Source organism: Nannobrachium achirus, assembly GCF_963921795.1.
Source record: "Nannobrachium achirus genome assembly, chromosome: 7".
NCBI lineage: Eukaryota > Metazoa > Chordata > Actinopteri > Myctophiformes > Myctophidae > Nannobrachium > Nannobrachium achirus.
The window spans coordinates 56,350,366-56,373,230 of NC_137816.1; the positions used below are offsets into that span (position 1 = coordinate 56,350,366).

The window sequence follows — 22,865 nt, forward strand, 5'->3', positions numbered from 1 at the left end:
CACACACACACACACACACACACACACACACACACACACACACACACACACACACACACACACACACACACACACACACACACAATGATCCTTACTATACATTACTAAGGCAAGCCAAGGCAGCACCTACGATCAGAGTGCACTTTAAAAGGAGATAGAGAATAAAATAGATACAAAGATATAGGCTAGTCAATCTGAGGTTTGACCCAAAAGAAATTGCAATATTAATGGTTCAAGGTTTTTTATGATCCTTAGGGTCATCCAAAAAACATGTTAAAAATGTTCCATTTTATTCTTAGTGGATCAAGGTGAATTCATGTAGCCTGGTTAATAAACCAGACCGCACAACACCACCCCCTGGCGGTAGTGGTGGTGTAGTGTGGTCTGGAACCCATCGATTGAGATTCTATTTCCACCAGCCACCAGAAAGGGTTAGCCAATCAGGGCTGTAGGCTTGGGGCACGTGGTGGGTGGTGGCCTGGTTCAGAACCATTCAGCCAATCAGGCGAGTCTGTGTGTATACAAAAACATACCCCCCTCCACTCTATTACAGACATCAAACAGGTCGTAGTCTTTGATGATTTCATTGATAAGACCCAGTGAAAAACTGACACTGTAAATTGTATTTGAACTTCTTGCCTCTGAGTCCTGTTCTGATGCTCTGCGCCATGGGTATTTAGATTGTGACATTATCGTTGACATCATGAGTGCGATTTGAACTCACAACCTCTGGTGCTCGAGTCCTGTACTGATGCACTGCGCCACAGAAACTATATGAGTCACATTATTATTGACAACATGAGTGGGATTTGAGAGGCTTTCGCCGCTTGACTCGAATCCGTCTCCGGGGCCTCGGACCGCAGAGTCCGGGGACCCCTGGTCGGGGACCACCTCCAGGGACCCCTGGCGATATGACCGTGGACCTGGGGATATGGCTTTGGAGAACCAGGCGGGCCACCGCTCCGCTCCTGTCCGACTTTGGGGCTTCAGCCCGGGGCCGCGGAGTGGCCGGGGACCCCCGGGGACCCCCTGGCGCCGTCGCCAAAGAGCTCAAAAATGGCGTGCCACTTTTTTTTGCCCACAGGGAATTCCCGGGGACCACCGACTCCTGGACCTCCAGAACGGAGGCAAAAGTGGTTGTGCCCCCTAGTGGAGGACCACCGCCACTGCAGTGCACATAAAATGGCATAACTCGGGCTGGGAGCGGCCGGGAGAGCCGGGGCCGGTACCCACTCGTCCGCCTCGACGCCTGCCGCGCGTAGAGTGCCACCTAGTGGCGGACCCCCGCCACTGCAGCCCGCTAAAAAGGCCGTAACTCAGCCCCCAGGTACCACCTCCAGGGACCCCTGGCGATATGACCGTGGACCTGGGGATATGGCTTTGGAGAACCAGGCGGGCCGCGGCTCCGCTCCCGTCTGACTTTGGGGCCTCGGCCTGGGGCCGCGGAGGGACCCCCTGGCGCCGCCGACAAAGAGCTAAAAAATTGCGTGACACTTTTTTTTGCCCATATAAACTCTACTGTATATGGATCAATGGTTATTCTAATTAGTTTAATCCAATAGTTGGAGATCATATATATAATTTACTGTTGTTTTATTAATCAATATTTATTAAATAATGGATTAAAATTCAAAGGTCTAGATTGGGTCTAAAAATAGACCGACTCTAGATGTCTAAATGTGGTCTAAAATTAGCTGTCTAAACAATGTCTAAATATAAACTCTACTGTATATGGATCAATGGTTATTCTAATTAGTTAGATCATGTATGTAACGTATAGTTGTTTTATTAATCAACATTTATTGAATAATGGATTAAAATCCAAATGTCTAGATTCGGTCTAAAAATAGACAGATTCTAGCCAGGCTAATTTCGGTCTAAATTTAAGACTAGCCGGCTAATAGACGACTATTGCTCAGTGGGGAGAGATCACTAACAAGCTATTGACACTTGTATGGACTGTGTAAAGGACTGTGGGTATTCCTCAGAGCAATGGAGGATTCTCAAGGAGAGGTATAAGATCTCTGTTTGTCTGTGGACAAAACGAAAATAAACCCATCTTGAAAAGCATGTTAAAGTTAATCTCTGAAAGTTAACTATATTAGACTAAGACTTTAATTCTGTTGATAATTGTGTGATAATGTATGTTTTAAAGAGGTAAATATAGACATATCAGAATTATACTGAATCTCTTAAGCCAGTGTTTCTCAAATGGGGGTACTGCAGGGGGTATGCGAGAAAAAAACTAGAAAATGGGAATATGTATTTAGCGTTATGGTCAATGATAACACATTGACAGAGTTTGTGTGAACCTTCTCATCTGTAAATTGTTAAACCAAATTACATCAATACCTTGACTAGTACAACTGTTATTGAATAGAAAGCAATGTTTATTTGACATATTATGCTGCTTTATTTTGAACATATTGGCATGGGAACTGGACTTTTCATGTACATTTTTTAAGCAAAATGCTGTAGTCAGGGTAGGGGGTACTCGCCTTCAGAAATCAGTAGAACTGCTCCTGTTCATTTATTTGGGTATAGTCTCTCTCCTGAAGGGCCCAGGTATTATTCTATTGGCTGTGAGTGTGGCTGAACCACTATGGGACTGCATCAGTCTAGATGGAGACTTATACCCACTATATGACTATAGTGGGTATAAGTCTCCATCTAGAGGTTAGAAACAGCCATTACAACAAAACTATACTATGCAGTGGTCTTCAACGTTTTCAGGCCAAGGACCCCTTTGTCGAGAGAGAGAGATGAAGCAGGGACACCCACCACCCATAGATACCATGAAGTGTAGTTTCATTGTTTGACAGCGTGATCATCAGTGTATTTTGGGTTCATCTAAATTTGTGTTTCCAGATATTTAACCACTTGAACCGTTAATACTTAATAAACTTGACCTTTCACTCTGTACTTAGTCTGCTCTGTTAACCCTCTACACCAAACCTCTTTGCCAAAAAATAGCTGATCTATAAGCGAGGCGTTGTAAGCTTATAGATCTGCTATTTTGGCTAAAGTTCACAGAATATGGACGCTAGGGTTCAAGTGGTTAAATATAGAAAAGGAGAAAAAAAGCTTCTATCACCCGAAGATTTGGAGGACCCCCTGTAGTAACTCCGAGGGCCCCCTAGTGGTCCCGGACCCCCTGTTGAAGACCCCTGCTATACTGTGTCAGTGTGGCTAAAATGCTATGGGACTGCCTTTGGGTCATGCAGTGGGTATAGTTCTGTCTCTAGAGCAGTGACCCACCAAAATAATCACATAATGAACTGGACACAACAGGCTATAATCATGACAAAACAAAGTGGTCAGTGGTGCTGCTGCATTGCTGTTCTCTGCTGTTTGTGTGACAACATGAACATACCTGCTATATACGTTCACATTCAGGTCGGTCACAAATTAAATAGTTTTATTCCTGTTTGAAAGAGATTTTCATTTTGTGTTGGAAATGGGCTATTGCCATTTAGAATGAATACCTCACAGCCACTGCGGTGGAGCCGGTCGGACGCCAACGTGACGGCGTTAATGAAGCCGTCACGACGCAGAGTAACACGACGCCCCCAGTGGAGCCCTGTCCTTACTGTCGAGCGAGAAAACAGTGTTGCACAATTAAGCGAATTATCTGCGTACTCCCCCAAAATCACTTGGGGACCCCCCTGGGGGTCCAGACCCACAGGTTGAGAATCACTTATCTAGAGGACAGAAACAGCATTATGGTTTAGAATCTAAACCATAATGCTGAATCTAAACTTTAGATATTATCCTTTTTCTATAGATAAACAAATAATAAACATCATACACGCAATTGAAAATGGGAGTTTATTAAGTCACTGATGATTTGGAGCATTGCTAATTAATACAAAAAACCTGATTTAAATAAAAAGCTAGCAGCAAGATTTTATCTTTTTAGACAGCACATCGCTGGTACAAAAGTGCTCTTTATAGAGCAAAGTAAAGCGCAACATTCCATGTTCTGCTTCTGTTGTAGAATGTGATTCTCACAGTACATTGTGATTGTGGTAGAGAGCAAAATTACTTAAATTTGCTTTACGTTACATTAGGAATTAGTCATTCCTGTGTATCACAGTATATTGGCAATCCCCTATCTCCATATTCAGTTGAGTTCTGATGCTCATTTGTAGCTAAATAAGTCAAAACCCATGGTTTATGGCTGTGTTTTTGTTGTGCCTGATTTTTGGGAGGTTAGAGGTGATCGGTTTGGGGAGCAGACAGCATGTAATATGAATGAAAAACTAAACAAAAGAATAAGCTGTATAATGAAATTAACTTGATCGTAAGAAAGATAAGAATCCCTTTTCTGCGCACAACGTGAAATGTGTTGTTGGCGACATCTGAGAACGGCAGAGAGCGGTGTCGTCTATAAGCGCTCGCTGCAGACCACGGGACTGAAGTCTTTACCCGGCTCTGCCATGAACGCCTCGATCTCCTCCACCGTGCGAGGCACGCAGGTCAGCAGCTCCACGCCGCTCGCAGTGACCGCAATGTCGTCCTCGATGCGCACCTGCACACACATACACCCACATTTTATGAATGCCACTTTTATGGCAGATCTACAAGCCTGCAAACATTGGGTCCTCACTAGGGATGGGACATTGGGACGGTATGAACATTTCATATCACGATTATTGTGACAAAAGAAATGATTTACGATATTATCGCGATAATCAAAATCCATTATCCTGGGGCCGAACATTTGCCAAAAAATAGCAGCTCTACAAGCTCACAATGCGTCGTGAGCTTGTAGATTGGCAAAGACATTTGATAGACTGTATCAAGGGTTAGGGTTAAAGTGGTACCGGATATGCAGCTCGGATATGCAGCTCGGCAAATAAAAGGTGAATTGATCCCAGTGCATGACGGAGGACAATATCACGATAAATGAAATCTCCACGATACCATTTTGAGTGTTTTTTATCACGATAAATGATAACACGATAAATGATAATATCGCTTATCGTCCCATCGCTAACACACACACACACACAATGATATGTATTTGTCCGCGGACCCCCGTCACAAAGTATATTGTTCCGGGACCCCCCCAGAGGCAAAGATTTCAGTTAAAAATGTTTCGCTTTAAAATAATATATATTCAAAGATTTTCTAGTTTTTTCAAAACAAGCTCGCAGTGCTGCACTCGGTGCCGCGCTGCGAGCTTGTAGATCTGCTATTTATGAATAGCCAAAGTATAAAAAAAGAACGGTTAAAAGCTTAAACTGGATCCTACAACTCAAAACACAATAACACAAACAAACAGCCTGCCGTTCTGTGAGGATGAGGAGGATATAAGACTGACCCCTCCGAAGCCGCGGAAGCGAGCCAGCACTTGGTTGTTGATGAAGCAGCTCTGGGTGGGGTTGGCCAGGGCCTGGTCCAGCAGGTGGTTGATGAAGTAGATCCCGGGCTCCACGGTCAGCACCATGCGCTCGCGGACCAGCCGACCCATCCTTAGGCTCTTCAGGCCGGGCTCGTCGATCCGCTCCACGCCCTGAGTGAACAGTAATACACTTTCAGTATATCTGTTTCAATGATCAAGTTTGGGATGTGATAAAGGTGTTATTTGGATGAGTGTTTGAGTGTTGAAACTCACTCCCAATCTTCCACCATAACCTTCAGACTCCACCGTAGCAACTTGCCCTGGCCTCGACGACCGTGCAATTACAGTATATGCACAGGCTAAAATGTAATTTAGATGTTGTGTAGACAGATGCCAAGTCATTGTTGACCTGGCATCCTATAGTAGTGTGTAGTTCACTAAGATAAAATAGTATACTGTTAGTAGTTCAAATCTAGGCCTGGGGCGGTATGGACATTTTGTTACCGCGATTACCGTCTTCCCATTTACCGCCGGTACTGCGGTAATTACCGCACCCCCGTATCTATTAATTAAGGTTCGGCGATAAGCCAAAATATTGCAATCATCTTCCCAAAAGTCGCCTCTCCACAGTGGAGAGGAGACACAGCCTGACTGCCCGAGTTATACTTCTCTGTACAGCACAGCGGGTCTGGCTTTCAAAGGAGCAGATCTACAAGCTCACAACACATCGCATCCGCGACGCGTTCTGAGCTTTTAGATCTGCACTGTCGGGTTACCATAGTAACGTAGGCTAGCTGCTTGGGCTTTTCAGACACAAACGGCTGTGTGAACAAACCAGAAGAGGAAGGGTAGTCAGATCGTGTACAGTGATTCTGTAAACTCACGTCACGTCACGTCTCAACTCTCAAATCGCAGTGATTGAGTGCTGCTATATACAGGTTTTAGTTACAAGACTTGACAGAAAAGGTTATAAAATCGCCGACGCGCCGTACGCGGCACGGGAAGCGCTCACTATCCCGACTATCCGCTGTTCCGACATGGTCGGCAGGTTAGTTACTTAGCGTCGGCAGGTTAGTTACTTAGCGTAAGGCAGGTTAGTTACTTAGCGTAAGGCAGGTTAGTTACTTAGCGTCGGCAGGTTAGTTACTGAGGTAAGGTTTACTGAGGTTAGGTTTAGGGGGAACTCTGATGCGGACCCACGGGGCACAACGTGCGACGCGTGGACGCGGTGGAGAAAGTAAAATAGTTTCATTTTCGGTTTTACTCCACGCGGCCCGCGCTCCGCCAGTAATCCGTATGAATAAAAAAAGATATGCCACAACACAAGGTATGTATTAACATCCTTGTGTCGAGTGGATTACAGAGAAAGTGTATGCTGCTGCTCCGTCATAAGTTGTGCTCCGTACCCTGCTCTGTGCACTGTGTGCAGGGCGTGATTCCTAAACCCACCAGGATTGAGTTAAGACCCGCCTCACTCCTGGAAGACCTCGCGTTTCCACGAGGCGGGTCTTAACTCAAGCCTGGTGGGTTTAGGAATCACGCGTGTGCAGGTCTGTGTCTGAGTGACGTATGTGGCTTCCAACGTGTGGTACACGGCCCAGAGCAGAGCGGCATGGAGCGCATGCGGTCCTCGCTTCTCCCCCGTTTTAAAACTCGCTTGTTTTCCAATAAAAAATAGACCTTTTTTTTTGTCTTTTTACCGCGGTAAGCACAATGACACCGCGGTAGACCTCGGTATACCGCGGTACGGCGGTACGGCGGTTACCGCCTCCAACCCTATTCAAATCATGCATGTCATGTGTCCATCATGCACGGTGGTGCACGGATCATGCCCGATCCGCGTGCACACCGTGGTCCGTTCACGATTACAAAAGACCCCATCTTAATCCATGCTACCATTGCTGAGCTAGGAGCAGTGGCTCCTAGCTTAGCAGACTGCGATTTGCAAATGCTCCCGTCATACAGTCTGGGGCAACGGAAGTCTTATGATGAGTTTCCGCTATGAGAAGCTATAATAAAGCGGATGTGAAGCCTCCTCCCCACTTCTGTTTCACTTTTACAGTCACGTACATTTATCCTAATATAGGGTGCGTTCGGAAATGCGCACCGGGTGTGTGTTCAGTGGGGCGGTGACGTTGTAGAGCGCACTCAGTGTGGCTTATTTACGAACAACCAGTTAAGGGGTAGCGGTGTGCTTTTTCATTCTGAACTCTGAAGGAAAATCTTTCTGGAAAGCAGCAGTTGCTAAGGTAACGTTGCCATTGAAAGGTAATTTAATTCATAACATTGGCCTACCTGCTGTTAGTTTACACATTGATGCCTGTGTAACAATAAAGCCCAAAGGACCAATCAAGCCGCAAATGGTGCACTTTGTTATAATTTCCTATGCCATTGTGAGATGAGAAGCGCTCGAGACACCGCCATGAAAAGCAACCAATCAAAACACTGTATTGACGCACCACACTGTCAAACCCCAACTTCTGAGAAGGGGTGTGCGCACTGAGCACACCGGGGGGTGGGGGCGCAGCGCACTGGATTTCCGAACGACAACGCACCAAGTGCACCGAATAAACAAAAGACAAGATGGCACACCAGTGCGCTGAGTGCACATTTACGAACGCACCCATAAATAAAAACCATCTAAGCATACATAGTGTAGCAGCTTGCTGCTTATCAGAAATGATATTTTAAAATGTAGTTTTGTGAACGGAAATGTCAGCTTCCGATACATGCCGTTTGGGAGCTGTAGTTCCAGACTCTACAGTATATAGCATTCGGAGATTGTGGAATAGTACAAAGGAGGTAAACGGAGCAGGAAGTGGTCACAAAGAAATGGGTTGTCCCGGCCAAAAAAAATCGAGATCCGGTTCCGGTTACCGGCCCAGAACGGAAGCACCATCTCTAGGGTACTTAGGAGCGACGATCCAATTTTGGATTGTTTTTATAAATTAAATCGAATTAAATTCTCTGGTTTCTCGGGTGGGGGCAGTCTGGACCAACGGCTTTTTCCCCTGGATTCTCGGGTTGGGGCAGTAAATGAGTTAAGTTAATGATCTGGGGACCCCCAAAATAATTTGGGGACCTCTCAGAGGGTCCTGTCCCACAGGTTGAGAACCACTGGTTTAAACTTTACAATTTAGGCATTTAGCAGACACTTTTAATGTGAAACATTGTTTTCTCACTCAACAGTAAACAAACCAACATAAAGTTTAAGTGTATAGCGGGTATCTGCACATTTCTAAAGTGACAATGCAAGGACTTTTTAATAGGTCTAAAATGATTAATTAAACGTTGGCCAAATATTAGAGGCAGAAATTGTGAAAATAGCTGATCGGCTATTTTTTTAAATAGAACCGTGTTATACAAAATGTAGTGCCTCAACTCTTAGTGCTCGTAGGATGGGGGGGGGGGGGGGGTCCCCAGATAAAATATGATTATTTTGGGGGGTCGCGGCCTGAAAAGATAGAGAACCACAGGTTCAGGCAGCCTCACTGTCTTGCCACCCGCACACAGTACGGTGTGGATAGGTGGGCACTGACCTCCGGGTAGCCCCCCACGTCGTGGACGTCGATGCCCAGCAGGTGTCCCAGGCCGTGGGGCATGAACACCGAGCCCATGTGGACCGCCAGCATGTCCTCCACGCTGCCCGTCAGGATGCCCACCTTCACCAGCTCCTCCAGGTGCACCCGGTCAGCCAGCCGGTGCATCTCTGTCCACCTCGCACCTATAGGGATGGATGGGACCATAGGAAAAGTCAATCCCCGTCCACCTCACACCTATAGGGATGGATGGGACCATAGGAAAAGTCAATCCCCGTCCACCTCACACCTATAGGGATGGATGGGACCATAGGAAAAGTTAATCTCTGTCCACCTCACACCTATAGGGATGGATGGGACCATAGGAAAAGTCAATCCCCGTCCACCTCACACCTATAGGGATGGATGGGACCATAGGAAAAGTCAACCCATTTAGGGCCTAGAATTATTGAATGTTTTAAACAGTGAAAAATAGCAGATATACAAGCTCACAGTGCGGCACCGAGTGCCGCGCTGCGAGCTTGTAGATCTGCTATTTTTGAAAAAAGTCATGAAAATGTGTGCAAATCTTTGAATATTATGTATTTTCAAAGCGAACGTTTGTAACTCAAATTTTGCTTCTGGGGGGGTCCCTGGAACTAGATATTTTGAGATGCGGGTCCGTGGCCAAATACATATCATTTTGGGGGTCCTTCACATGAAAAGGTTTGAGAACCACTGACATACTGGTCTCTCAAGAACAGACTAACTGAGCTCCAGTTGAAGTGAAAAGGACCTTTTCTTTGACGATGGCCGGCCAGATTGCTGACATAGAAACACAGGTTTTTCAAAGAACCTTAGAAGGATTCAAAAGACACGTATAGAATCGGGTCATAATTCTAATTTTCAAGATTTTTCAAAAATAGCAGATCTACAAGCTCGCAGTGAGCTTGTATATCTGCTATTTTTCAATAGTTAAAGCATAAAATAATGATACACAATAATGTGTACCCGTTCTAAATGGGTTAATCCCCGTCCACCTCACACCTTAGGACACGACAGAACTACTGTCACGATTATGACATTTTACATGACAATTAATTGTCACTCAAATAATTGTGATTAACGATTGATTTGTTTTTGTCGTTGACAATAACATTTCTGTTTGGCTTGTAGGCTTTGAAGTTGCACATGGCAGATATGACACATAACCTAAATATATGTATATTTATATATATGTATATTTAGTAAATATACAAAGAAATGACTGACATATTTGACAACTTTATACTTACATTGAACATAACCGATCTACAAGCTCTCAGTCACAACATGTCGCATCTTCGGGATGCGCTGTGAGCTTGTAGATTTGCTATTTCCACTATTTTTGAAAATGCTTGAAAAAAGAAAGTGACGCATTTTGAGCTCTTCGATCTGGTACTTTTAAATTTTCTTTTTTTACTTTTGGTTTGCTGACGAGGTGCTAATGTGTGCTGCGTTTTCATAGGGAGCCTGCTGTTACCAAGCACGTTCATGTTGCCAATAATAGCTTAGCGTTTGTTTCTAGCACTTAAGAGACTAAACCATGTTAAGTGCTACTTACAGTTTCATAGCAACTGCACAGACTTTTGGTGCATCTTGAACAAAATGCCTCAAATCATTTATGCAGCTTGTGATTTCAGAGAAATTCGGCATGCACATTGCTGCTAGGTCAAGGAACCAATGCTACCCTTTTCACATTGGCCTGTTATAGCACCACCAGCAGGTCGACTTTTGCTAAACTCATTTTTGCCACAAAATGCCTCAGATCATGCATGTAGCGTCCGTTCTCCGTGAAAGGACAAAGAAGACATGGCACTCATTTCACATTGGCCTATTATAGGCCACAATAACCAACCTGACCTGGCAGAGACCTGGGCTCGGAAGGGCACTGCTTCTAGTTTATTTATCATTTTCTGCCAGAATTTTCACTAGGTTTTTCACTAACCTTCGAAATATAATAGAATAATATATGTCGATCTAATCCAGCAATCGATGGTATCAAATGATGCGCATGGATGCCATGGAACTGGGGGGGAAAAAAATCCAGTTTTGATAATGTAAAGTGTTAAGTTAGATCGTTTTGAATGAAAGCTGCTCCAGACCAGTGTTTATAACAGAGAGAAATTAGATTGTTTTTTTTTTCCTTTACCACACACACACACACACACACACACACACATTTACAAAAAAAAAAACAGTTCAAACATGGAGAGAAGAGGTTTCTGTCCGACAACAGATACTGTATACAGTCACTTGGCTAGTGAGGTGATGCTGTACCTGGTTTGATGGCAGCCATGACAGCGAGGGAAGACTTGAGCACCGCCTCGTAGATGGCCCTCTGGTCGGCTGTGAACCTCCCATTGGCTGGGAAGGAGCAGGTGATGTCAGAGGAGTAGCAGTAGTACTCTCCGCCCATGTCAAACAGACTGCAGGGACAAAGGGTTAGGGCTAGTGAGCATTGTGATGCGCTGGGCACTAAAGGGTTAGGGCTAGTGAGCTTTGTGATGCGCTGGGCACTAACACACAGGGTTAGAGCTAGTGAGCATTGTGATGCGCTGGGCACTAACACACAGGGTTAGGGCTAGTGAGCATTGTGATGCGCTGGGCACTAACACACACAAAGGGTTAGGGCTAGTGAGCATTGTGATGCACTGGGCACTAACACACACAAAGGGTTAGGGCTAATGAGCATTGTGATGCGCTGGGCACTAACACACACACACAGGGTTAGGGCTAGTGAGCTTTGTGATGCGCTGGGCACTAACACACACAAAGGGTTAGGGTTAGTGAGCATTGTGATGCACTGGGCACTAACACACACAAAGGGTTAGGGCTAGTGAGCATTGTGATGCACTGGGCACTAACACACACAAAGGGTTAGGGCTAGTGAGCTTTGTGATGCGCTGGGCACTAACACACACAAAGGGTTAGGGCTAGTGAGCATTGTGATGCGCTGGGCACTAACACACACAAAGGGTTAGGGCTAGTGAGCATTGTGATGCGCTGGGAACTAACACACACAAAGGGTTAGGGCTAGTGAGCATTGTGATGCGCTGGGCACTGAGGGACAAAGGGTTAGGGCTAGTGAGCATTGTGATGCGCTGGGCACTAACACACCTACAGTAGGGTTGTTAACAACCATGATAATAAGTGCTTTCCATGAAACAGAATAAATAAATAGTAATAAAATAAAGTAGAACAAAGGTATAATATCAACCTTACTTCCACTGAGCTGGGGATGCACAAATAAGTACCGTACCGACTTATGCCCTATACAGCCTACTTTATTGCAAAATATGACTTGCATAAATCTTCACAATTTTTCAAAAATAGCAGATCTACAGCATATCTGCAATTTTTTTAATAGTTAAAGCATAGAATAATGGTTAAAATAATAATGTGTTTCAGGTCTAAATGGGTAAAAACAAATATGCTATTAGTAAATGCAGTTAATTCCAATAAATACCACATGTCTCCATCCTCGATGGTCTTGTCGTTGGGAGCCCCAGCGTGGCCGTAGTGCAGGACGGAGGAGTTGTTTCCCCTGTCGGAACCACCAGACAATCATCAGCTCATTAGGAAAGACTGCAGAATTATTATGTATAATTAAAGTCTGCTTTTCAAAGAAAAAGAAAATTCTGAGGTACGAGATATATATGGATCCACAGCTCGATGTAATGGTATGAAAAAGCTGATTGCAAACATGATTTTATGTCAGAACAACAAGTTGAATTCATTAATATTGTTTATTTATTTATTTATATAATGTTAAAAATGTTAAACAAAAAGCTTTGGGATCTTTCCCGTCTCTCTGATCTCGACTAGAAAACCCCTTGGTGAAATGCCTCGGTGACACAAGGATGTTCAATCAAGCAAGTACTTAATTTAAACTTTACAATAAGTTTCCATTCACTGATCACTAATCCCCAGGACGCATTTAATTATGTTAATTATGTCATTTTAAAAATGTCTTTATCAGTGACAACAGGGTGACCCCACAGCGACTAACATAGGAGAGTAAAGCCTAATTTATCGGCTTGAATCCTGACATTTTACTTTTCAGGATTCAAAATAGCTAGAAACGTGTCGCTTTGCACCGCATTTCTAGCTTGCAGATCTGCAAATTCGTATGCTTTGCTGTGACGTAGGGCATTCATTAGGGATGGGACGATGATCGTTGTTGTTTATTGTGATAAAAAAAAAAAAAAGAAAACGCATCGTGGAGATTTAAATTTAACGTGAAATTGTCCTCCATCATGCACTGGGATCAATTGACAGCAGGTGTATGTTGTATACACACATCTGTATATATATTTTGAGATGGGGGGGTCCGCGGCCAAATACACATCATTTTGGGGGTCCTTGACATGAAAACGTTTGAGAACCGCAGCGTCTGATGTAGTCACGCACATACATTTTTTCCCTATTGAGCTTGGCACATTTCTTGGGGCAAGCTGCCCAGATCACACACACTCAAAAAGCGCCTACAATGTAGTGCATTTGAAACTATATTGCAGTGCACATCATATTTTTGTTTATTTTCTTTTTATTTCTTTGCCGAGTGAGGTCAGCAGACAAAGTGACGCGAGTGAGATGAAAAAAAAAAAAAAGAAACCTGGGTGAAATGTGCCAATCTCAACAGGACACATCTGTAAAACCTGTTAGGGATTTTGAAGACGGCCTCGGGTCTTTAAGGGGTTAACGCTTCACGTTTCATTGTCCGTGTTCATTATCGGCGCCAGGATCCATAGCATTTTCTCTCTCCCTCTCCCTCCCTCCCTTTATCCATCCATCCATCTAGCCATCCATTTTTATCATCCATCCAATCATCTATCCAAACCATCTAGTCATCCATCCAATTATCCATCCGTCCATCCATGCTTTCTTCCCCTCCGCAACGCCTTACGTTCCACAGATGCAGGTGTAGGAGGTGTGACGCATCCCCCCTTTGGTGTAGCAGTAGTGCTGGAACAGGCTGAAAATAGAATAGAGGAGAAAAACATAACACACACACCATCTTCAAAGACATATCCAAGCAACATGGAAGAAAACCAAATGAATGATACCCGCTCCGAGATCACACAAAACACTAATTAGCGGAGAGCCTCAACCCTGCCCTACTCGTGACCTCACGCTTTCCAGAAAACCTATTTGGCGTTCCCCGCTTTTTGCTAATCATCACAGTCGTGCAGATCAAAACGCCCCCTCTGTTGCCACGTTATATCTCTGACGTGACAGAACAACGCAAACATTCAGAACGGCGCACGGGGGGATTGATATGCAGTATATGCTCTTTGATTTGTCCTGCACACCGAAAAGGCAACTGAACATGAATGACAAGACTCTGTAATGAACAAACTGAAAACCAAATGGAAAATGTTTATCAATCTGAATTTGATTGACAGTCTACAGTACATTAATAGACTACTATATAATAAAAAAAAAGGTCTAGATAGTGATTGTAGAAACTGATAGGAAGTAAGTGCAAGTGGTCTTCTTTTGAATGTGGTGTAGTGATGCAAGACTATAGATAGGGTTCAGTGCCTGCTGCTCCTCGTGTTTATAGCAGTATTACACACAAAACTCACCACTTTGGATGGGTCAAGAAAAATGTGGAGAAACAGCAAGCACACAGTTTTTATTAATAATTTTTTTTAAGTGTATAACGTACTAGCTTTCTTGGCCTAGACGAGTGTTACATTTTTCTGCATTTACCACATTTTGGAGGCTAACTATGTCTTTTTAGACACAATAAGATGGCGATTTCTTTATTACTATTTACAGTAACAAACTAGCCCCCCAAAGTCACATCTGCCCATGAAAGATCACGGTGCAAATACTACACACATTAATGGCAGCCCCCCCCCACACACACACACAAACATCCAGCTGTAAGTTCAGACAGTGCAAACAGAAAACTACTATCTACAACATGGACTCTACTGCTTGTTTCCAAAGGATTTGCACCACCTGACAAAGTAACTAATAATGGTTTGTGTTTGCACATTTTGCACTGCATCCAAATGAACCTACTGGTCTACTCACCTCTCCATCTCGTACTCTTTCATCCCAGGCTTCACATGCTTCATCAGCTACAGAGAAACAAAAAGGTGCTTCGTCATTATTGCTGGACAACTGGACTAGGGATGGGACCACATATGAAAATGTAATGTCACGATTAGTGTGACCAAAGAAATTCTAATTTACGATATTATCCAAAATATCCCCAACATCCATTATCGTGGGGCGGAACATTTGCCAAAAAATAGCAGATCTACAAGCTCGCAACGCGTCGTGAGCTTGAAGATTGACAATTTTTTTGGCAAAGAGATTTGGTAGAGTGAAAAAAAAAAGACTGCATCAACTATGTCATTTTCAGATCCGTTTGACCAATTATAGAGGGTTTAAAATGGTACCATATATGCAGCACGGCAAAATAAAAGGTGAATTGATCCCAGTGCATGAAAGAAGATCATTTCACAATAAATTAAAATCGCCACGATATGATTCTTTTTATTTTTATTTTATTATCACGATAAACGATAATAACGATTATCGTCCCATCCCTAATCTGGACATAATGATGAGATACAGTGGCCAGCATGTTGCTATCCCACAATCTTTAAAGGCTTCCGTCATACAGTCGGGACTGGGAGCACGGCAAATATTAAGAGCATATGAAGCCTCCTTCCCCACTTCCGTTTCGTCTTTACAGTGGCGCAAGTGTATCCTAACTTAAATAAAAATCACCTAAGCATAATACAGCTTGCTGCTTAACCGAAATGGAAATAAAAAAAAAGTACAAGGTAAAGATGGTACCGTTTTGTGGGCGTCACTGGAGATCCTGTTGGTGTAACGCAAGACCTCCAGCTCCATGTCTGTCTTCAGCAGACGACTGCAGGACCAGACACAAGACAAGGAGTCAGAAGGCCGTCTCAGGTCAGCACGTCAACAGCATAAGAGCATAAGAGAGTGTCCGTCCGTCCTATACAGTGTATCTTGTTTTCTTTAAACTTTCATATATTTCTTGAAACTTTCATATATTCTAGATAAAAAGAAATTCAATTTTTTGAATTTATGGCATACAGCTCATGAATATCCAGAGTCCATATTTCAAAATATTACAATATTACACAAGACCACTCAAAATAAGGATTTATAATAGAGAAATGTCAACGTTCTGAAGCCAAAAGCTGCTTGCCAAAGTCAGTTATGGTTTGGGGTGCTTTTTACACACTATTCTATATTTTTTTAGATGGATCTGTATATCTGCTATTTTTGAATAGCTAAAGTATAAAAGAATGGTTAAAGTGGTTAAGATCTAAAGTGACACAGGTGCTTTGAAGGTCTAAACTAAAGGTCCAAATAAAAGGATGGCTCATGGACAATCAAACATGTGAACATTTTTAAATAGGCTAAAATGTAGGTTTTTCTCGTCTTGTTGAGTGACTTGTATCTTAGGTCAAAACGGGGACTTTTTGTTGTACCGTTTTGTTTTTCTTCTCTTCTGTTGTTTATTCCCTTTAAGAAATGTTTATAAGTGCTCTTTTATATGTTTAATAATAGTATACGAGTATACGCATTACGGGACAATTATCAGTCTCATGAGTTAATTACAGTAACAAACACCAGTGACTAGTGGGGTTTTGACATGCAGTAAAAATACCACCGATAAAAATAACGAAAAAAACTAAACAAAAAACACTTCAGTAACCAGTGGCAACGCTAATGGCTGTAAAGATGAAAAGAATGCCCCAAAGGACAGCCGTACACAAGCAAAGACGACAGAGGTGAAGAGTGGGAAAGGGAAAGAGAGAGAGAGGGGGAAAAAAAGAGGAGGGCACCAAACAAAGTCTGCCTTCCCCAAGAGGTGTGCCTGAGCAGCATTCATCCTCATTCCAGGGAAATGTCAATGTGTCTGGAGGGTGTAGAGTCCTAATGCCAGGGATAGGCCGGAAAGCACGGACGCCATTACAGGCACAGGAGGCTCTGACTCACACAAACAGCACACGGAAAAGTCTTCACTGGCTCCAGATAGATACACAATTTAACGTAGATAACCAGGCGGCAAGGCCACTGCAACCGTTCAATGACTGAAAAAACTTTCATGTCAAAATACAATTAGCATCTTTTGATGAAGCTAATTCATAGTATTATATTATATTGCTTAGTATTGACTACTTTGTTTTGCTAGCGTGAAGCTATGAACAGAGAACCAAGGCTTATAGTCTGCTATCTGCTGAGATAAGACTGGTATACGAGGAGTGTCCTGGCTAGAGGGTCACAGCAAGAGGAAGAGAGAGCCTTCGTCTTACGACTGTGAGAAACTAGTTGATTATGAGCGGACTGGCAGGGAAAGCTGGTCAGTCTATCTGTGTGCTTTGCTGGTGTAGGATGAAGGTTTGCTGAACTTATGAGAGTTTCTATTCCGCTAGACTTTTAAACTATAGACCATAAATGAAGTAAGGATTTCCACATCACTGTATAACCTATAGCCTAGCGCAGCTCTGCCACTTTTAACACAAGGCCATGCCATGTGATATTGTCTGGCTATGCAACGCTACTTTATAACAGGCTTCAGATACTTTCATACTAGTCTAATATTGCTATATAATAATCTTACTTTAGAAAAAGACTTACCATTCCACGATTACTGGGTGCAAAAGAGTGTTGTTTACTGTGAACCTGGTAAATCACAGATACAGCAATATGTAACTACAGTAAATTGACAGCCTTTGTAAAAAGTAATTATCATCCACCATCTACTGCACACGGAATAACAATACTTATTGTAATAAGTGTATCGTAGCTACGGCACAAGACAATTCAATTGTACCTTCGTACAGCTGTAAACAGAGGGGAAAGATACATGAATGACATGAAATGTGTTCAGAACTTTAACATCCCTGGATGTAGGGATTATCGTTAAAAGAACAGCATCTGAACCGAAGGCCTATAACAAGCTGCACTGCACAAATCAAAGACTGCTGCATACAGTATATAAACGTAACACACACACACACACACACACACACACACACACACACACACACACACACACACACACACACACACACACACACACACACACACACACACACACACACACACACACACACACACACACACACACACACACACACACAGGCAGTTAAAAAAATAACTATTAAACACCAGTGGAGGAGATAGCAACTTGGCCATGAATTAATAATTTATATCTAACTGCAATCTGTCCTATCAGATTAGCTCAGAAAACAATATTAATCTGCCATGATCTGTATACCAGAGGCCACCACTCCACAAAATGCTCCCTGACAACCTTGTTGAAACAATGTACGATTATCATTAGTATTATTATTATTATACCTCAGTCGATAATAATAACCCATGCCAAATAAACGAATACCAATCCGTTCGCCCAGGGCGTCTATCAGGCGTAATGTTAAAACGTTAACATTAAAACCTAAGTTTTTAAATAAATGTAGTGGAGTAAAAGTACAATATTTGGATCCAAGATTTAGTGGAGTTGATTTGGGCGAACGGCCAAAAAAAACATACCCGCTGATTCCTTCAAAGGACGCTTCCCGGCAGATACTTCCACTGTCAGTGTTCTGCCCCCGCTGGACAAAAGGAAGATAAAACAGCAAATTTAGATTCAGTCCTAGTCCTAGTCTTTTGAATAAAATGTAATTTAGCTTTAGTCTAATCTGAAAAGGTTTAGTATTAGTTCAACTAAATATCATTAGATTTTAGTCGACTAAGCTCACAGCTTTCGAGCTTGTAACATTTAAAAAGTCTCAAGAGGCGTATAAAGTACGTACCAGAGTGAGGAGGACTGAAGGCGTCAGGTTGGACAGGACGTCAACGATCTGTAGGAATATAGCAGTGAGAGGGCACGAGAGGGTTAATAACACAAAGCACACCTGGCACCGCATCTTTCGATTGTCTGGAAGATTGAACATGTATTATAGTAGCTACTTTGTTCACTTCAAATACCATTTGAGGCTCCATTCTTATTCATTTTCCTAAATATTTATAAAAAAAAAAAAGAAATTCACCCAGTGTCAATTGTCTAATGTAATCCTGGGCGCTACACTCCCTCTGCCAACCTGGGGAGAGCAACGGACTGACCTCACGCTTCGTTCTATGAATGAGGAGTCCAAGCCGCTTCTTTTCAACTGACAGGGGGGAGTTTCCCCGTGTGGACGTAGCGCACGGAAAGAAACACGTTATTCTAACCAGTTCCTTTCCCCTCCATCAGGAGCCCCGGTTGGCCAGGGGGAGGCAGAGACCAGGATTACTGCATGTTCTTTTGGTGACCCTACCCCTAGGACACACCGGGGAGAACATGCAAACTCCACACAGAAAGGCCCTTTTGCCAACCCCATCTAGGGCATGGGCACTGATGACGCGGAGGAGATAACACGCCCCCAGCGCCCACAGAGGGAATCAAACCCAGGACCTTCTAGCTGTGAGGCGACAACGCTAACAACTGCGCCACCGTGTCCCCCGGCTCTGCTCCATTCTGGTCAGAGTCAAGGTGCTGATATTGTGCATGTTGGCTCACTGTCAACACTCCTAGTAACACTAATCCAGAAGTGGGTGGACAATGTGTGGTCCAGGTAGCCTCATGGCCCCTTACAGGTGTGTAACTCAGAGTTATGAGGTCATTGAAATAAAAAGAAGAGTTTGAGAACCACTGTGAAGGAAGTAAGGAAGGGGCCCAATTTCTTTTCAGTGTCTGAGAGCCCATTACAAATTACAAGGTCACGGCACCCACTCGACTGGGTCGTCATTAGGGATGGGACGATAAAAGATATTATCATTTATCGTGATAAAAACACTCACGATAATCTTATCTTGGACATTTAATTTATCGTGAAATCGTCCTCAGTCATGCACTGGGATCAATTCACTTTTTATTTGCCGAGCTGCATAGCATATCCGGTACCACTTCTATAATTGCTAAAATGGATCTGTAAATAATGTACTTTTTTTTTCACTCTCTACCAAATGTTTTTTGGCAAATGTTCTGCCTGGGATAATGGATGTTGGGGATATTGTGATTATCGTGATAATGTCTCAAAAAATAAATAAAAATAAATAAATATTAAAAAATCATATCGTCCCATCACTAGTCGTCATACCATCCTCCAGCCCTGCTTAGACATGCTCGCCCGCGGCTTCAAATAAAAGAATGAAAGCTTTCACCTTTAGAACAGCCTACGGAGGCACTGCGCCCCCTCCAACTTCACAGCTCAATAAGTTAACGTCAGAGTTCAGACAGTCACTGCGCGAGGGAAAGGTCAGCGGGCGGACACATGAGGATGAGCACTCACACACAGTGGTGGAAAGTAAGTAAGCACATTTACTTAGTAATGTACTTAACAGGATGCCACGGGCAAAAATGGCTCCAAGGTCCAGGTGCCAAGATTTTGTATGTTTTTATTTACTGTTTCATGAAAAAATATTTTTTTGGGGGGGAGCCCACTGATTGATCACAGAAACAGACACCGTCGTTGTGATTCAGTGGCAAAAAGATTTTTGTCAATCGGACAAATGGTTCCAGAGATAGAGCTGAATCAATCTGCTCTGCATCCTCATCCACTAGAATGAACACACAATTTCTCAGCCACACGAGGGAGCCAACACACAAACAGAGAAAAACATCTCTCTGATCTCAGGTCATTTTGACATCTTTTCAATAAAAGAAAAAGAAAAAAAGGAAAAAAAATTAACTTTTTTGTTCCCTTTGATCTAAAGACGTCATTGGCACACTGGGCCCTTTGAAAAAAGGCATTCCATGAGTTAAGTACAATACATTTTGAGGTATTTTTACTTTACTAGAATACTTCCAATTTGCAAACGTACTAGTTACTTTGTATAGTTTGATTATTATTACGAAACCACTTCAGACCCATGTATATGTATGCTTTGGCAATTTGAAAATAGGCGATCTATAAGCTCACAACGTGTCACTTTGTGATGCGTTGTGAGCTAGTAGATCTGTTATTTTCAAAGGATTTTTAAAACGGAAACATTTACCAACTATGGAATGACACATTTTGTGAACCTTTCTAGTGGTTTTTAGTCATGGCTGCCAGTTCCCACCTAATGTTGTGTGGGAGTTCTGACTGTTCCACACCGTCCTGAATGACTGCTAGCTTGCATAGTGTCTTCAGTGTTGGACGTAAATCCAAGATGTACAGTTCATCAGACAGTTGGTTGTCTATTTCGCATCGTCTTTTAAAGAAGATGATACGATCTCCCACCATGCAACAGAAATTCGTATTGTTTTGATAAGTGCCGTTTCCCTTGAGTTCAACCTTCTTCCAGGTGAAGGTCTCTGTATTGAATTTCCACAGATTGCAGTCGCAGTGGTGGCCACTGAATATGTACAGCTCTCCATTGTAGGCAAAGGCTGAATGAACGTAGCGTTTTCCCGGAAGAGGCTGTGCAGAAGGTGTGTTCAGCCAGCAGTTGGTCTCTGTGTCAAACACTTGGATGGTGTTGGTTAAGTAGCCCATGGCCGTGAGCCCCATGCCCCTACAGCCCCCAAATACAAACATCTTTGTCCCGATGATGGTGGCAGAGTGACTTGATGAAGCAGCGCCTATGGTGTTAATTAAAGACCAGACCATTGTGGTGGTGTCCAACTTGTGGATGTCATTAGTGCGTCCAGATAGCTGGGTGATTCCTCCATAGATATACATTACCTTTCCCAAAACACAGGCTGAGTGGTAGTACCTCGCCACTGGAACAGTTCCAGAAACCTCAGGCTTGAACCATCTGTGGGAGTCAACATCAAATCCATAGAGCAGGTTGCAGTAAGAACGTCCTCCCCAGATGTAAATGCAATCTTCTTTAAGTACAGCTGTGTGGCCAAAGCCAAGGTTGGGGAGAACATCAGGGGGACCTTCTCCTCTTCCAGTCGCTGGGGGCAACTTCATCCAGAGTAAAGACACTGTGTTGAAGATGAGAACTTCACTGTCCACGCCAAAGCAGTAAACCTTATGTTCTACCGCGACAGCAGCATGGGCCATCTTTGGTTGTCCCCTCAGATGCGCTGTCCAGCTTAACATTTCACAAGCTAGTACCACCGTCAAACAGTGTCATGGACTACAGTAATCCTCCGGGAAACAAATATAAGATATTTCTGTCACAGTGAAAGTAGCTGAATGATGTTTTCATATTAAAGGAAAGTTACACTGTGATAGTATGATGTCATTGAATGTTATGCAAACATTATCTACAAGAACAACAGCATGTCCATCCATATACCAATAACTTGATTTTTTCATATTAATTGTGGGCTTGCTGAAAGGCAAGTTATATACCAAATCTTTATAGGTCAAGTTTATTCTCCTAAAAAAATGACCGACAGTACAAAGGCAGGGCCCTTAGCCAATCAGGAGCAGCGTTCTTGGTGACATCACCACCAACAAGTGCGATCTGACATAAATAACAACAACACATGGAATCGAGACCAGTTTTTTATATGAGTATGTTAAACCAAAACCTTATAGACCAAGGTTATTCTCCTAAAAAAATGACCGACACAAAGGCAGGGCCCATGAGCCAATGAGGAGCAGCCAAAGGGTAGATCTTTGTGCCTCTCTCTCACTGCTATGTATGTGTGTGTGTGTGAGAGAGGACTTTGTGTGGCGGATATAACAAGGATATACGTGGTGTGTTTTATAATAGTTTTTGGACATTTTCTCGAGCAGAAAACGGAACCTAAAACATCTCTCGGAGGAACATCACGACAGAGCCGTGGAGTGGAGTGCGTTAGAGAGAAGGGCGTTGGGATTAATACACAATCACACACATAAAAACACTTGTTGTGGAGGAGGAAGAAAGGACAGGAGTTACACTGTGTGTGTTGGTGTCGAAGACAACACGACCATGGAAGTTCCTGGTATGCAGATGTCTCCACTTACCCCAGAGGAATCCGAGCT

General features: G+C 43.2%; 1 protein-coding gene across 1 annotated transcript in view; it reads right to left on the reverse strand.

Moving 5' to 3' along the window:
- Window positions 1-3,814: 3,814 nt before the first annotated feature.
- pepd (peptidase D) overlaps window positions 3,815-22,865 on the reverse strand; it is a 36,295-nt gene continuing 17,244 nt past the window's right edge. Inside the window, exons 5-15 of the mRNA XM_080729272.1 lie at window positions 18,729-18,776; window positions 18,466-18,527; window positions 17,548-17,592; window positions 15,727-15,802; window positions 14,953-14,999; window positions 13,814-13,882; window positions 12,374-12,451; window positions 11,185-11,333; window positions 8,887-9,071; window positions 5,327-5,518; window positions 3,815-4,531 (exon numbers count right to left, since the gene is read on the reverse strand). Of these exons, the coding sequence (XP_080585398.1) occupies window positions 4,388-4,531; window positions 5,327-5,518; window positions 8,887-9,071; window positions 11,185-11,333; window positions 12,374-12,451; window positions 13,814-13,882; window positions 14,953-14,999; window positions 15,727-15,802; window positions 17,548-17,592; window positions 18,466-18,527; window positions 18,729-18,776 (1,095 nt within the window). The 3' untranslated portion in view covers window positions 3,815-4,387. The remainder of the gene's footprint in view (window positions 4,532-5,326; window positions 5,519-8,886; window positions 9,072-11,184; window positions 11,334-12,373; window positions 12,452-13,813; window positions 13,883-14,952; window positions 15,000-15,726; window positions 15,803-17,547; window positions 17,593-18,465; window positions 18,528-18,728; window positions 18,777-22,865) is intronic.